General features: G+C 41.2%; 1 protein-coding gene across 10 annotated transcripts in view; it reads left to right on the top strand.

The window, feature by feature from the left end:
* LOC112158990 (IQ motif and SEC7 domain-containing protein 1) overlaps positions 1-17,722 on the top strand; it is a 112,538-nt gene that overhangs the window by 90,261 nt on the left and 4,555 nt on the right. For 8 of the 10 annotated variants that reach the window (XM_024292725.2, XM_024292731.2, XM_024292733.2 and 5 more), the window contains 11 exons: positions 8,108-8,387; positions 8,502-9,775; positions 10,199-10,360; positions 11,799-11,921; positions 12,375-12,541; positions 13,223-13,362; positions 13,969-13,998; positions 15,473-15,598; positions 15,697-15,796; positions 16,529-16,690; positions 16,832-17,008. In XM_024292725.2, coding sequence (XP_024148493.1) covers positions 8,108-8,387; positions 8,502-9,775; positions 10,199-10,360; positions 11,799-11,921; positions 12,375-12,541; positions 13,223-13,362; positions 13,969-13,998; positions 15,473-15,598; positions 15,697-15,796; positions 16,529-16,690; positions 16,832-17,008 — 2,741 coding nt within the window. Of the gene's footprint in view, positions 1-57; positions 413-7,273; positions 7,819-8,107; positions 8,388-8,501; positions 9,776-10,198; positions 10,361-11,798; positions 11,922-12,374; positions 12,542-13,222; positions 13,363-13,968; positions 13,999-15,472; positions 15,599-15,696; positions 15,797-16,528; positions 16,691-16,831; positions 17,009-17,722 lie in introns of those variants that run through there. The other 2 variants (XM_024292730.2, XM_024292727.2) reach the window with 2 other exon arrangements.

The following is a 17,722-nucleotide window of genomic DNA, read 5'->3' on the forward strand; positions in this document are numbered from 1 at the left end:
AGGCTTTTGCACCCCGCCCCCCTCCTCACAGCTCAGGGCCGGGCAGAAACCCACACTCCCCGTGTCTCACAACCTCCACCCCCTGAACCTCCTACCAACCCGGCGTTCCGACAACACAGCCGAGGAAAGAGCTCCGTTTTGTCAGAGGCTGCCACTGAGCTCCAGCTGACATCTGCAGGAATCTCCTTTTTTAGAAGAAAAAACAGAAATGGAAACCTGCCTCGGCTGAAAGCAGAGAGCAGTTTGAGCATGTGCGTCTCTTAGGGAGGTCTTTGGGGCAGAAATGGGGACCGGTGAGGAGACGTGCTAATGTTTGGAGTACGGCGTTTTGGCGAGCGTTGGCCAGCATGTGGTGTTTGCAGTGTAACTCGGAGAAGACCCAGTCGCTGCTGGAGTTGGAGCTGAATGGCTGGTAAGAAGAAAGGTAGTTGAACATATGGATGCTCGCGTGATTTCTAGTGAGAAAACAAGATTTCAAAGAAAAGAAAATAACTGTCTATCACTTCATTTTTGACAATTGAAAACAGACCATGTCGCTCCTCTGAGTCACTGTGTGTATATGTGTGCGTATGCTGTCACTGTTTGTTTAGTGTTTAGTCTTACTGTAAAGAATCCATCCCTGAGCTGGATTGCATCGCATTCCTGTGGTGAGCCTCCCCCCCCAATCCCCTAAAATCTAAATGGACTGTTCCTTCATAGCTGTATGTTCCCGGGCCGTCGCAGATCGCAGTGAGGATAGCACAATCATTCATCAGTGATGGATATTAACGTTTGCTCAGATGTTGTCAAATCCTGATGAAAGGGAGGAGCAGCCAGGCTTTGATCAGACAGAATGAGGCCTCGCACTTAGTGAGGGGAAAATGCACTTATTTAAGCGTCAGACTTCTCTTCACACTGCATGAAAACTGGCTGCACCTGTGCTCACAAGACTGTTGTTTACTCTGCTAACTTGAGATTTGATTGTTTAACCGCTATGGGATATCATGGTGTCTTATTTAAGACCCGCTCCAATGAAAAATTGTGTTTTTAACATAATCTTGTGGCACTTTTTTCTCATGACGGAGGACATATAAAATGATTTCTGTATAGTCACAGGCTCCCTGCCCAACTCCATTCTGATGCATCCACTTGCAGACAAATAGATCCATGTACGCCTTTGTTTCCTTCGTCTGACTAAAACCTGTACGGCTGGATGCCTCCAATATCGCTCGCCATTTTTGAAGCACGGGTAATGTTAGGTTGAGGCTGTAAGGGGCTGTAAGCTAGTGGGAGAGAGTGTAAACAGATGGATGACAGGAAGTAGGGGCGGGGTTGCTCTGCGCCAACTGTCCTGCCCACAACAATGCTTAACATATTGTTTTGTGTTGTTCTTTTATTTGCTTAATATTGCATTTATTTTTTTTAAACTTCTTTTAAATAAGTTAATTTATGTATAATTTTAAGATATAATCTATTGTATTGAAAAAATGGACTGTTAAGCTACAATCTAGTGCACACATCTTGGCTTTTTAAAGGGAAACCAAACATTAAATCATCTATTTTTGGCTGTTGACCTCCATAAATTGGGCTTCAAAAGTGCTGACTGTTGGTCTTTGACAATTTAAAATAAACTTGTTTAATTCTAAAAATAAGGGTCAAAAACCGTCTGTGTGCTGCCCCCTACAGGTTGAAACAAGGTATTACAGTTGAATTTTGTGATTGGTCAAACCATTTAAGTCCTAAGTCCCACGACGACTGTTTTCCAGCCCCACCCCTCTGAGTGGATTTTCACATTTCGGCTGTGAGTGGAGTCAACCTCCAACTTCCCTGTTTGGTTACCCTTTGAGCTTAGTGGGCTGTCCCGATGAATTAACTGAAGAACTAAACTCAGAGTCAAATTTCTTATGAACTTCTGCCGCTCTGCAGAAACTATGACCTAGAAAACAACACAGGTTTTTTAGATGTATAGTGTGTGAATACTTATGGAGGACTTTACTTCCTTTTCAGAAGGTCCAAACGCTTCACAGTCACAGTTCCATTCACTCACACATTCACACACTGATGACGGCTCCACTGCCGAGCACCGGCGCCAACCTATAACCATCCGGAGCAATGTCGGGTTCAGTGTTTTGCCCAAAGACACTTAGGACTGTTTCTTGTAAAGTCTCCGACCCACAGGACCATTGGGCCTCTCTACAACCTGTGACCAGCCATGATGAGACAGAATAAAACTTCCAGACTCTTGGTTAGGTTCGCAGCTACATTAAGCTTTAACTTAAGGTCGGGTAAATTCATTTTGTGTCTAAATATGAGGAGCTGCACAGACATTTTTATTTATTTTTGCGATACTTCCTGTTATAAAAAGTCCACAATTTAGTCTCATTGGATGCAAAGAAATTTATTTTTGAATTAGTGAGTAGTTAGTGTCAAGAGTTCACATTATGAAGGCTGAAGTCAGAGTAGATTTGCTTGTGTAAACTTCTTGTCAATTAAGGGTCCCTGTGGGGTAATTTAACCAATGTGGGTTTGTCTGTTTACAGCTGAGGAACCCAGAGACAGAGACAGACATGCAATAAGTCGCACCCACATCTGTTGCAGCACTTCTTTTTTTGGTCATTCTTAAATAAACTATTATTTTGATTACAAAATAAACTACATTAAGAGTGTATATAGATAGACTGGAACCTTCAGTTATAGTGAACAGAGTTTGTTTACCTCAATAATGAGTCTGAATGCACCCAAGCGGTTCCTGGTCCAGAAAGAGTTTTCTGACTCATCTTTCGAGATAGTCTGTTTGTTTCCAATTGGACTTTTCCAGTCTCAAGCATACCAAGCAATATCGACTGAATATATATTTAATCCATGCAATCTTTAGTTGATTCTTTTTACTATGTCCCTAAGCCAAAGTTAAATATTCATGCCACTCATTTTCTGCCTTTATTGTATTTCTAAAACCTCTGACTCAGCTTTGGTAGTGCACCTCTAGGCCAGCTGCATCTCTTGGATGTAATCCCCAGTTTTCAAAAATTTGATACGAACTGCCAAGGCTGACCTCCTGTTTCCAAAACAGTAGTCTACAAGCAAATGTTTGACACCACGCCAGACGGATTGCTCTTTTTCATGCAGTGTGCGGTCACTGCCGACTGTCACTCAGGAGCCCGCAGTAGATGAGCGTTTGGTTTTTAATGGCATTCGATAACAAATCACGGTTTATGATCCACCAAGAATGCATAAATCCTTCAAACACAAGTGCATAACTTGAGTTATAAAGTGTCTCTGACTTTATGTATTCTGCTCTAAACTCTCAGGAGTGGTGTTGTCAGTCAGTCTGTTAGCCTTTTCCCTATGCGGCTGTGTTGAACTCCCATCATGCACCTCGCCGTCTTTTTAAAGCGGTTTAAAAAAATCACTCCTTATTACACATTCTGGCATCAAAAGTGTTTGGTGTTTGCCAGCGGGTTGGGGTTTTGGACACTGGACTCCGGTCGGGTGTAATTTTGTTGTCTCTGGAGCGTCTGCATGCAGAACCAATTCCCTTTTACGTCTGTAAGACCCGGCCAGCGCGTCTGTATTTATGAGCTCTCTGAGTCACTTTGAAAACGGAGAAAACATCTGTTTCTGTGGCGCTCGGAGCACATGCTGTCACTGCATGGGGGGGTGGGGGGGTCTCTTCCTTCCATACTGTAACGGGTCGGTGGGGTAAATTCAACCTCATTAGAGCTTGAATTCATCTCCATCATGAAAAAGATGTAGAGTTTATGTATATTTGAAGAAAAAATCTGGGAAACTTTCTGTTTTCTGAAAAGGTTCAATGTGGTAACTATTAGCCGAAAGGAAATCGCTGAGCATCCACTTGACTATTTTCATCTTCACTCCCTGAAATAAGCAGATTCATCCATGTTTTGTTTTTTTTTTTACAAATGTCTTTAAGTAACAACCTGAGCAGTGTGGAATTTATTCAGATCCTACAATTCACAGATGCCTTATATTGGTTCCTCTTTGCAGCTCTCTCAGTCTGCTCTTCATTAGCCTTTCCCTATTCCCAGAACTCCGGTAGATGTGACTCCTCTTTTCCGGGATGGGGAACGTCTCTCCCTCAGGTCCGACGGATGGAATGGGTTGAGGGTTGAGGCCTGGGCAGGGGCCTGTTTGCTCAGACTATGCTTGAGAGGGAAGAGAAGATTGTTTACAATTCTTCTCCAAACACACACACACATGCATCCAGCAGCTGAAAGTCATTGCCAGGCGTGCTGACATGCTTATCCCGTTGCTCCCATCGGGGGTAACGAGGGCCTCCTGTCCGATTGAAAAGCCAAAAGGAGGGACCGTGGCTGCGAACATTTTTAGATCCTATTTCAAAGGCTGTGGTGTTGTAACCAGGAGGTGGTCCAGAGGTGACATCACTGCTTCGTCTTTCACCTCTCAACAGTGGCTCTCTCAATCTGTGCAGCAGAAATTACATGTTTTTGGAAATTATGGATTATGTATTTATGTCTAGACTCCCACTCTTTCCTCGGTTTCTACCCCTTTAACACTCAATGAAACCACCCACTCCAATGAAAATTGTGTTTTTGGTATTTTTAACATCTTCTTGTAGCATTTTTCTTATGATGGAGGACATTTATAAAACAATTCAAGATTAAAAGTGCATTTCTGAGTATTTCTTTATTTAAATTGAGATGAATCAGGAGTAGTCAACTAATCATGTGATAAAGCTCTCAGTTGTGAACTAAAATGGGCGGGTCAAAGTCTCCTGCTCCACTCCATTCTGATACATCATCATCATCTGAGCTGCTATCTGGCTCAAAACTGTACCATTGCAAATAACAAAGGAATCATGGGATATTAGCTGAGGCTTACTTCTGCGCCAGTAGTTCCGCACACAAATTGACAGGATTTTTGATTTTGACTAAAAACTCCATAATTATCCTTAAAAGACCTTTGAAAGAATAATAATTAATAATATAGTTGGAGTGAGACTCCTATACACCATTCCCTCTCCCCCTTATCCGTATTTTCCTAATTGTTGGTCACACTCCGAGTAGTCGGTTAACAAAATAATGAAGCTTTTGTTGATAAAAAAAAAAAATGTTCTGGGTTATAAAATTAAAGATCTGTTTACCTACTTTGACTTTAAAATCTCTGTAGTGGATTAAGTCATGTAAAATTCATGTTTTTGTTACATTAAGAACATTTATTTTTTTATTTATGATTTTTGCATATGAATTAACGTGAAACACTTCTGTATCTCATCTTGAACATCATCAACATCTGCTAACATAAGTTCATAATTGCTCATCTTCTTGATATCATTGGATACTTGCCAATATGAGTACAATAATTTGCAGTTTTAGTACATTAATAATACATTATTCCTTCGTACAAATATTTTCAAGATGACTAAAAAGTGTTAAATGGTGAAAACATTTTCTTTAAAGAGAGCAAACACAGGACGCTAAAGTTGTTGCGACAAGTTTTTATGTTTATTACTTCAATATTTCCCTTAAGTCATTTTGACTTTATTTTGACATAAATATTGATGCATGGAGATAGTTCCTGTTAGTCAATCCTTTATCCAGGTTCATAGATTTTAGGAAAAGTGATCATTACCTGGATTCCGGTGCTTTGACAGCTGGCAAGGTGTGACTTAACTCCAGGGATGGCAGCTTTACAGATTGTTGGGGAGATTTGTCCCAGAGGCGATTACACTGTTAGAGGGGATTATCAATGCTGCGTCCATGTTGTTCCAACAGTATAAAAGCTTTATCTTTCTGCGCTGTGCGGCGTTTCACACCTAAAGTGCACTGAGGGGGTCGGCAAACACTTATCACCATCTTTTTTCACATTTCTCAGATGGATTATTTGCACCATAACACACTGAAAGGGGGTATGTATTTTGAGGATGTTAACAACCTTGTTGCTGCTAAGATATGATATGATTTAAGTGAGCATAGGAACATTGTTATTTCTGCTGGAAGTTAAATCTTTTGGAAAAAATGTAAAGTTGCCTTTTATTCTATGGTGTTCTCATTAATACAGTATATTGAAAAGAAATAGGGTTGCAACTGCTTATATATTTTTTAGGTTGATCACTTATCTATATTTTTTATTTAAATAATGTTGTAAAACATATTTTCTATTTAATATAACATTTTTTGTAGCTATATAGAATATTTGTGATTCACGTTTGTGCGCATTTGTCCATAAATATGAATGTGTGGTCTGTAGAACGGACCATGAGTGTCAAATGTTTCCTTACATTTAAATTAACCACAATGGTTTAAGTTAAACAGCTGCATCCTCAAAAACAAATATTAATAAATAAGCTAGCACTATGCTAATTTGTTAGCATTAGCATATTAACTCCCCAGGGGCTGTTTAATATGAATTTAGGTTTGTTGCTTAAGTATTTCTTCTGGGAAAAAAAAAGTTTTGTTCTTGTCGTAAAAATATTTTGAACTTGTAGAAACAACAGTTTGTCACAGACAAAACATTTTTATGGACACATTTTTTTTTTCTACGATTTTGAAACAGTTTTACAGATGCAAAAATGTATTATCACCAGTTAAAAACTTTTTTTACAGGCATACAATTCTTTTGATAAGTCCAAAGTCTTTGTGCAGACTGAAACATTTCTTTCTACACATGCAAAACATTTTTGCATACACACAAATCTACAAAAGCTGAAAATGGCCTGCCCTATATAGATTTTTTTGATCGTTTGCTTGTGACAACGAGATAATATCTCGTTGTCACAAGAAAACAAGAAAACCAAAACAAAAATAGGGCAGGCCGTACAAATCTCTCTACAAGTATGACTTTTTTTTTTAAAGGCAGACTTTAGCCAAAAATCTAACTTCATAGTTGAACTTACTAAACAGACTTAAACCGTAACAGCGCTTTACCCACAGTGACAAAAGGTGTGAACAATAATTTAAATGCCACTTTAACTTATTAATTTTTAAGCAGTTATTTTATTTAGTAACATGTTGCAGACAAATGTGCAACAGAAAAATTAGTAAGATAAAAAATTGGATTTAAATCCACCCTATTTTTTATAAACATACACTGCCTCTTTTATTTAAACAAATATGAAAAAGCTTAAAACACTGTATGTGTGTAAAAGTATTTATATAAAATGTCATTGGGATCCTTGTAAGAAAACTCATCCATGTTCCTGAAATTGCCTTAAATTCCTCTTTTCAATGATTTCTGACTGAGTCAGAAATTTAAAAATAATCTGCCATATATTAAGGAAAAAATTTGACCAAACTACTACTTTTTTTCTTTTTTTAAGGCTAGCTCTGACATTCACGCTCATGCTGTTTCCCCTTTGTTCACTCTTTGAGGGTGAGCAGCAGTCGCTGAAGGCTGGTTTCAGGCTGTCTAATAAAGGAAGTGAATTGTGTACACTGCATGGGTGTGTCAAAGTCACATTTCCAACACATTAGGCTGCCAGTGAAGTGTGCGTGCAGCACGGTAGACTAGAAAAGTCATACTGCTGAAGACTGACAGCTCATTTTGAAACGTCCTGGCTCTTCTCAGGAGATCGCAGAGGTTGTATTTTCTATCATTTCGCTCCAATCTGGACTTTGTATCATGAACTGGGTAAGCGTGTCGTCGCTCCTGCAAATATGATGTAATTCCCATGATGTGGCCTCTGATTGGCCGTTAAGCTGGCATAAACGTTGGTTTCCTGGAGGAGCCTGTGTACTCTGGACCGCACTTTACTGACAGAATGGTGGACAAGATCTGGAGGAAGAGCTGGCAGTTCATAGAAAATAGAAAGTCTTTTCGGAACAAGCAGTCCTCCTGTAGGTCTGCAGAGCGCAAGAGTGTGTGAGTAAACCTTTGTACCGGTACTTGTTTGTGCAAGGCAAAATTAAACAGTGAAAGTGCTTAACTCAGAGTGTGTATGTGGCATTTCTCTGAATGAGGTAGAGCAAATAATACTATAGGTTCTGTTCATTATCTGTGTTCTTCATGATCTAATTTGCTACCTAATGATGGGTGGATCTCCTGCCTAATTTGAATTGGGCTTACCACAAAAAGAAATCCTGAAGCTTAACAAAAAAATCGTTTTTTTGTGGAACTGTCTCTCAACAATCTCCAATTCTGCTTCTTCCAGTGTGGAAGGGGATGGACGGCCCGGTGATAGCGGCCCTTCCTCGGACGGTGGAGCCAGTTATTGTCAGGGCCCGGTGACACACGGCTCTGCCATCAGCCCCGACCGATTCGACAGCCCGCTGTACAGCCACGGGGTCCAGCCGGGGCCACAGAGGCCCCGTCGGCCCAAACTTCAGCACTCACAGTCCATTCTCCGAAAGCAGGCTGAGGAGGAGGCCATCAAGCGGTCCCGCTCGTTATCTGAAAGCTATGAGCTTTCTGCAGACCTCCAGGATAAACAGGTATCTTGGTGAAGGCTTAGATCGTCCGCAAAAAGACAGTATAACAAAGTGATCACCTTCAACTCGCAAAAATCCAGAACTCAAATGTCTAAAAGCAAATTTCTTCTCTGTTAGGTGGAGATGCTGGAGCGTAAATACGGTGGAAGATTCATAACTCGACATGCAGCTCGCACCATCCAGACAGCCTTCCGCCAGTACCAGATGAACAAGAACTTTGAGCGCCTCCGAAGTTCCATGTCAGAGAATCGCATGTCCAGACGCATCGTTCTCTCTAACATGAGGATGCAGCTGTCTTTCGAAGGCCCTGAGAAAGTGCACAGCTCCTATTTCGAAGGGAGACAAGTGTCCATGACAGAGGATGGCACCCCGGTATCTATGGTGCAGTCTGGAGATATAGAAGTGCACCAGCAGCCGAACATGACGTCTCACCCCGTGCAGCAGGCTGACCTGACGGATGCCATCACGGAGCTGGAGGACGCCTTCTCCAGGCAGGTCAAGTCTCTGGCCGAGTCGATAGACGATGCACTGAACTGCCGCAGCCTTCAGGGGGATGAGGGCCCTGACCCCGAGTCCATAGACCGCTCTGAGGTAGTGGGAGAAGTGTCCTATAAGGTTAAGCCTCACCGCAGGACAGCTGGGCGAATGCGTGATGACGCAATGGCTTCCTATAGTGATGTTACTCTGTTCATCGACGAGGAGGACATGCCCCCCTCTGTCGCTTTGTCGAGGTCAGGAGATCAGCAGTCCAGCACAGAATCAGACTTACGGTTGCGGTCGGTCAACTCCTCGCAGGAGTATTGGCCTATTGACCCCAAAGATGAGGGTCGTGACACAGACACGAGCTGCCGCAGCACTCCTTCTCTGGAGTGCCAGGAGCAGCGACTCCGAATGGACCACCTCCCTCTGCTGACCATAGAACCTCCCAGCGACAGTTCTGCCGAGCTCAGCGACCGCTCCGACCGCGGTTCAGTCAAACGAACGCCTGTGTACGAACCTCACGGCCACATCGTCACGTCGTCGCAGGCGAGCCCCAAACACATCTCCCACGGGCCCCCGCCAAGAGCTCCCTCCCGAGACGACGACGCCCCCTTGCGCCACCGCCACCGACAGCTCGAGAGCCACTTGGCTATAAACGGTTCCGCCAACAGGCAAAGCAAGTCCGAATCCGACTTCTCCGATGGAGACAACGACAGCCTCAACAGCACGTCCAACTCTAATGACACCATAAACTGCAGCTCCGAGTCCTCGTCCAGAGACAGCCTGCGGGAGCAGACGCTGAGTAAGCAGACTTACCACAAGGAGACTCGGAACAGCTGGGATTCACCCATCTTCAGTAACGATGTTATTCGCAAGAGACACTACCGCATTGGCCTCAATCTTTTCAACAAGTAAGTCCTCAGCTCTGAGTTGCCACTAATTAGGTTAGATTAAAGAGCTTTTATAGAATTGTATACTGTACTTCTTTATGTCCACAACAAAGATGTTTGGAAGGCTGTGATTATGAATGTTTGTGTCACAGTCATTTATTTTTTCTTTCAAAAAGAATACAAAAATATAAAGTTATTATTCTTTAAAAAAGTTTACAAAAGCATGAATATAACATCTCCTTGATTAAAGCCTTGAGAAGAATGCTGTTTTTTCTGACTTTCTGCTCTGTTTAAATGCAATCTGGTACATATTGAGGTTTCTGTGTAAATATCAACCAACTCTCCTGATTGAAATACAAATTAACCTACTTTAAAGCTCATCAATCTGCCAAAATCTTTGTATGTATCAGAAGAAACTCTAACCTGGTGTGTTGAATCCTGCAGGAAGCCAGAGAAGGGCATCCAGTACCTGACGGAGCGGGGCTTCATCCCGGACACTCCGGTTGGAGTGGCACACTTCTTACTTCAGAGGAAGGGGCTCAGCAGGCAGATGATTGGGGAGTTTCTTGGTAACCGGCAAAAGCAGTTCAATAGAGATGTGTTGGAGTAAGTGGGATGGTTTCTATTCTTATAGTCTTCTATAAACTGCAGGGCTGGGTTCATGAAAATGGATTTGAATCGATGTAATCTTAATAGATCAATAGTCGATCCATAAAAGTAGAGATTGATCTAGCCCATAGAGCTAAAATCTGCTAGCTTGATGCTAACGTTTAATGGAATTTCCCATAGAACAGCTAATGCTAACGACCTAAACATACATTGCTAACTAAATAAACATCTTTATCAACTCAAAGGCATGAATTTTCCAAACTCTTTTAATGAAACATCTTTTTTTGCTCATTCTTTGATTATTCTTCTTGAAAAAAGTGTACTGATGTAGCGCAAGCTCCACCTAGTGGCCAAACTGAAACGTCCTCAAGAAGAAGCAGAACAATGTTTACAATGTTCATGATCTGAACATTTTGTTAGAGATTCTCCTTTAGAGAATCCATGTAACACTGTATGATATTAACAACCTCATTATTTCACTAATACATTTAACAGTACGTGAATTGTATCAGATAAATATCTTCAAAATATATAATAGATTATTAATGTATTTCTAAACAAATGTGTCTAAATGACTCAAAATTGAATTGAATCGATTTGATAGGATCGAAAAAATAGAAGAAAATCGATTCTGGAAATTATCATGCTTGTCCAAAAATGTGTTCATAAAGTAGACGCTCTTGTCACGTGTGGGAGAAATTATCGTTTAGTTTAATCCTCGTTGCTACATGGAAACATTGACTCATCTTCAAAGCATGAAAGACACGGAAGATGTTGAGAGATCCGGTTCATTTATTTTGAAGAGCTCTACAAACGCATCAGTAAACACGTCTCCATGTCTGTCTCACTCAGAGCCTTTTTTTTGTATTTTGGTGAGGTTTTACTACAAGAGCTGCACCTGAATACTTGCTGTCTCGCATAAGTTTGAGGAAGGAAAAACTAAAAACAAGAAAAATAATGTCTTAATGCAAATAAAAAATATATAAAGTTCAGAAGAAAAACAATCAGATTTGGAGCAGCACTTCTTCTTCTGCAGTGCTGTCAGTAGCAAATACTGAAATACACACATACAATGCCCTCTAGTGGTTGCTGATGGGAACATAACATATATATCAGTCAACATTTATTTTTAAGAATCACAAATAAGTCGCAATCTTGGCCAAACTACAAAAAAACACTAAAAATTACATATGAAACACCTAGAGAAAGCACTTGTAATCCTACTTTACATTTAAGTGAGATAAATAAGTGAAGTGCTGTAATCTAAGCATTAAATGTTAAAAGTAAACATAATATCCTATTTGAAATGATCTTTTGTGTAAAATGAACTCTTACTGTTAGTAGCAAGTCTTACTTCAATAACTGTAAATCAATGTAAGAGGATAATAGTGAATTCGGCTTCGTTTATTAACTCTCATTTTTTATTTTTGATCAGCTGTGTGGTCGATGAAATGGACTTCCAGAGTATGGAGCTCGATGAAGCCCTCCGAAAGTTTCAGAACCACATTCGTGTGCAGGGGGAGGCTCAGAAGGTTGAGCGGCTCATTGAAGCATTCAGGTACGTCCTCCCACCGCGGCGAGGAGAGGCTGTTCCAGAGAACCGCGGTCTTTATCACCGCGTACAGGGATTTCATCTGTGGATATTTTTCTTCACCGTGACACTTTTCCTCCGTCACTACTGAACTTTTCACATTTGACCTTGTACGAGTCCCAGTTAGGGTAGAGATAAAATTACATTAAAAAATGTTGTTTTTGGCCTTCAAATCCACCTATTTAACTCCAAAAAAGAACACTTTTAGAATTATTGTCAAATCAAATTAAATACCATGTTCAAATCATACTGCTTGAATTAGGGTTAACACAAAAAACTGTTACAGCTTCACTTCTGCTTTTTCCTGCCACTGCTGAAATAATTTCCTTACTGTGGAAAAGCTTTCTGCGGACTCAGTGCCCAACACGTGGTTATTCATTGAACTTTTTTTGCGTTTGTGTGTTTTTTTTTCTTTCTTAGCCAGCGCTACTGCATCTGTAACCCCACAGTGGTGCGGCAGTTTCGAAATCCCGACACCATCTTCATCCTCGCCTTCGCCATCATCCTCCTCAACACCGACATGTACAGCCCCAACGTCAAGCCTGAGAGGAAGATGAAACTGGAGGATTTCATCAAGAATTTAAGAGGTACCCAGTCTGCCTAAAATGCTAGTCAACAAATGAGCATTTTGAAAGAAGATGGGAAAAATCCACACTTTACATTGCAATTCAACTTTGACTCTTATTTTACTTAAAAATGTTAGTTTATTTTAATATTTTTTGTCTTGTATCAACCAAAACATGTCTCCTCTACCTTAAAGCTCTTTGTAATTTGAGAGGCTTAAAGGGAACTTCTGTCCGTTCAGCTCCGGGAAATATCTGACAGTAGATATTGTTACATTTTTCCTCAGTACATGTATACATGTACTCAAACAAAAGAGTACAGAAAATGAAGCAAAGCACTCTTGTAAAGTGAAGTTACTAACTTTAACGTTTTCTTTTACTGGGTCTCCTTTACAAGAGTTAGGTTGTAGGTTACTTTTTCTGTCATTGTGATGCATTAAGTTGTAAAAGCGGACAATAAACGGCTTTTTGAATGTTGCCAATAGTTTGCTTTTTTGCTGACTGTATAGGAAAGTGCATGACTGTAGCTGACTCAATTTCCCGGTTTAGTAGAGGGTGATATGTGGACAAAAGCTGGTACTCTTCTGCTTGGGAGGGGTTTATTACAGCTCGGATGAGAGCAGCCGGAAAATAATTCATGTATTTTTACAAGCCCCTAATTTAGTTTTGAAATGAAACAAATCCATTTTACGTGAAATGTTGAAGGGGTGGACGATGGAGAGGACATACCTCGGGAGACTCTGGTCGGCATCTACGAGAGGATTCGTAAGCGAGAGCTCAAGACCAACGAGGATCACGTCTCACAAGTGCAGAAGGTTGAGAAGCTCATCGTGGGAAAGAAACCGGTACGAAAAGCTCTCTGCGTAAAGGTCACATTCATCCTATTATTTCATGTCTGACATGCGATTATACAGCGAAATGCAATTTTATGGATTTCATTTCTGCTTCTCTCCTTACTCGTCTTAAAAAAAAAGAAAAACTGAAGATTTATAGCAATCATCTGCACCTCTGCGTATTATTGTTAAACCTTATAATGAGGATTTTAACACAATCAGAGCTCTTAAGAGATTATGGCTGCAGCCTCCTTAATCCATCATAATACCTCCAATGAAGAGATGAGGCAGTTTTCTAACAGATCGGAGCCACTTTTGCTGCTAATTTGTAAAAGTAATATTATTATTTATGGGTTAAAAGCAACAGCATGTCATTATTTCTGCAGGCAGTGTTGTTATGTGGGAAGTTTAGAAGTGATAGGATTCTATATGCAGCCTTTGTCATTTTATCCTCATGTTGGTTCTGTTTAGTCTGACAACAAAGACAAACCAATGTCATGCAACATGATAGTGGAATGAATATATCTGGAATTTTATTATATAGCCTTTAAAAGTGCACATGCTCTAAACAATCTTGTAATTGTGGAATATAATGTCGTCTTTGCCCTCTATTTTCAGATTGGATCCCTCCACCATGGCCTGGGATGTGTAAGTCATTTACATTTCTATACATTAGCGATCCTGATTCGACCTGCGCGATAAATCAACATCGCAATATAAACTCTTATCGCAACACAATCACAATAACTGGTTACCTACTCACGCATAGACAGACAAATCATTGCTTTACATTTGCAACCATTTGCGATACAACTTGCAGTATATTTATGCTGACTTGAATTTAATTAGAATTGTGGCAGTGAAATGTTTTGCTGTTTGCTCATATATCACAAGTCTTATCGTCATTGCAATATTGATCACTAAAAATCATTTTTCTCATACCGTGCAGCCCTAACTGTGGTCCTCCATCCACCATCTTGCACATTTTTTGAGTTATTTCCAACCATATTTACTGATTATTTTGTTCATTCAATCACCTGATGTCCAGTAACCTGGAATCACCTGATCTAGGGTGATAGGTCTAAGAAACCTGAGTTAGGAACCCTGCTGTGAGTGATACTGTTACTTTATTCACATAAGTATTGGGACGCACCCCATAATCATTGTATTCAGGTGGTTCAAGTAGAGTCCGAGGTTTGTACCCATAGGATATGTCCAAATTTCCACCCTAATCCCTAACCACTAAAAGACGAAATTGTGCAGAACTTTTTAGTATGACATCACCAATTTCACAAAGTAAAAATCGAGTCAATACGAGTGTTTTATGACGTCTATTCATGACTCCACTGTGTTCTAATGATGAAAATGTTGATGGTTTATCAAAAACATTTTCACAAAAATTGTTCAAGTGCAATGCATTCTGGTCTATATTCGCTAATGTAGTGCGCATCGATACGAACTGGTTTTTCGCAAAGGCTTCTGGGAAATTTCTGGGGCACTTGGTTTTGGAATTGTAGATTCAGACAGCACAAAAAATGGCAAACGCACTATTTAGTCAGTGGGGAAGGAATTCTGAATGTTTCACAGTGAGCTGAGGGCATCCTGTTCCACTGGAATAATTGTGAGCACACAGAAACTGCGGGGGGAGTTTCATGGTAGGGATTTCCTTGGCTAAGCAGCTGCATGCAGGCCTCAGGTTGAGTCAGTCCTTTTGATCCTAGGTTAGGCAAATATTCTTACGTGCTCCATGTTTGGATGACTTTCATTAGAGCTTCAGTATACAGACACATTTTAAACAGCAAACTGTTTAAGTCATATTGTTGGTTACTTAAAACAATGCGGAAGAATTGATTTAAATTGCAACTGAACGCTCTAAACTAATGAGTAAAGGGGAGTCTTTCCTTTCTGCTACAAGTATTTTAACGGAGTGTTAATTATTGGATTCTTGTTGGAGGAATAGTCTGAGTTTTCAGCACATTTGTCCAGAGTGTTTCTGCTCAGCTTCCTGTCCCTGTAAGAGAGTCCGCTGCTGTTTCTTTCTCTGGAGCTGCTGTTCCTCATTACACTGCAGACTGAGCCCATAATTACCTCTGAAGTGCTGGTGCCTCTGCCGCCCTCGTAGGTGCTGTCACTTCCCCATCGCCGGCTGGTGTGCTACTGCCGCCTGTTTGAAGTGCCAGATCCCAACAAACTTCAGAAGCTCGGCCTCCATCAGCGGGAGATCTTCTTGTTCAATGACCTCCTTGTGGTAAACACCAAACACACACACACACACACCTCCTGTAATTGATCGCCTCGACTGTCCAGACTCAACTTGATCGTCTCTGTGTGATTTTTTTGTTTTAGGTAACCAAGATTTTCCAGAAGAAGAAGAATTCTGTTACATACAGCTTCAGACAGTCTTTCTCTCTGTATGGGATGCAAGTTTTGCTGTTTGAAAATCAGTGTAAGTGTTGAGGAGATCCCTGCGGCGTCTTAGCTGCCTAAACGTGCTTCTAGGCCAGAGATGGGCAAACTACGGCCTGTTAAACTATTAAATCCAGCCCGCCAAAAGGAAATAAAGTATAATAATAATCCTAATTTACTTTTTTTTCTCCTTATAATTGTGATGTTTCCTCATAGATGGTGCACTATAAATGCATTGACCTTTGTTTAGGTGCAGAAAGTTATTTTGCATTTCTGTGGTGTCGGAGGAATTGGCCTTTTTTTAACTTTTATGTGTGTTTTTCCAAGTCGGACAGTCTTTTTTCCAATCATTCCAACCCCACTTGATTTCAGCGTTTCTCTTAAGTTTACGGTTTTCCCTGAAGAACATCAAACAATTGGTACTAAAATAAGAACTAAAGTCCCAGTTTTGAAACAAACCTCCCAAAATGTTCTATATCAGTTCAAATTTAAAGCATGTTTCCATGTAGCTTTGATGTTATTTCTTTCTCTTATTGGTGGATTGCCTAAACACAAAAACACACATCTGGTCCCGGTCTGGCCTTTCAGGTTTTGTGTGTAAGTGGTTGCAAAAAAAAGGAAGCCCCTCCCTGTATATTCAGTGTGAACACCATGATAGAAATGTATGCTCAAGTAGCTGATTTAACTCTAGAAGTTTTAGTTTGACCTATTTTACATCCGCTTCAATCTACTGTCCCTTCTTCTTCTGCTGCTGCTGCTGCCATTTCCACAGATTACCCAAATGGAATCAGACTTACATCAGCCATCCCGGGGGCAGACATGAAAGTGCTCATCAACTTTAATGCCCCCAACCCCCAGGACCGCAAGAAGTTTACAGATGACCTCCGGGAGTCCATCGCTGAGGTCCAGGAAATGGAGAAATACAGGATAGAGTGTGAGCTGACTTTACTGTATTCATTTAAAACACAAGAAGTCATCTGATTATTTAGCAATTTACAGAGCAGGAGATTACTTTGGCGGTTCGAAAGAGCTGCGTTTGGAATTCAAAGCTCTTATTTTGGCTCCTTTTCCACAGCCGAGCTGGAGAAGCAGAAGGGGGTGGTGAGGCCCAGCATGTCGCAGAGCTCCGGCCTGAAGAAGGAAGCCGGGAACGGCAACATGAACCGCGCCAGTCTGGACGACAGCTACGCCATGGGCGAGGGCCTGAAGAGGAGCGCCCTCAGCAGCTCGCTGCGGGACCTCTCCGAAGCAGGTACAGCCAGGACATCCCCCGCTTTTTTTCCCAGCAGCCTCTGTGCTCCCATCCACCTCTGGGAGGTGATACCGAGGGGATAAAAATAGCAAAATGTTGATTCACGGCACCATACTTTGGTTTTGTAGAGCTCTGCCTTTTTGAACCCCCCCCCCATTAACCCCCCCGGTGTTTTTGGTCAGTGTTTAACAAAGCAAGGCATGTGTAAAAAAGCGACTGGAGCTTGAGCAGTGCAGCTTTTCAGGCCTTTTCTAGAACTTCCAGTGAATTTGTGTTTTTCATCTTTTCCACATCCTTTGCTTTCAGTTCTTCATCACCCCATCTTCTCTCAGAAGGAAACGAGTTTATTTTGGCATCAACAGTCACTCCATAATCCGTGTAAATTAGCGTGCAGGTGAAAACACAGTGAAGGGGGCGTGGTCACCACCTCAGGTAGACAGAAGTCCTCATAAGTGTCCCTACCCTCATGTTTCTTGTGTTTTTGCAGGATGAGGCATGCAAATGGGGTCATTATTTGTTTTCCTTTCATATTCCATCTCATATGTATTGTTTTCCATCTATACACCCATTAGGTATTTTGCTGTTCGTGTGCAATAACCGGCTGCCGCAGACCTCCACCCTCAGATATGCCAACATTTTCCATGTGCAGCAGCCACTGTATTGCTTTTGATGTTTCTCTTCCTTTGTGACCGTCACTGGCTTTTATTTATTTAT

The sequence above is a fragment of the Oryzias melastigma genome, linkage group LG7, assembly GCF_002922805.2.
Source record: "Oryzias melastigma strain HK-1 linkage group LG7, ASM292280v2, whole genome shotgun sequence".
NCBI lineage: Eukaryota > Metazoa > Chordata > Actinopteri > Beloniformes > Adrianichthyidae > Oryzias > Oryzias melastigma.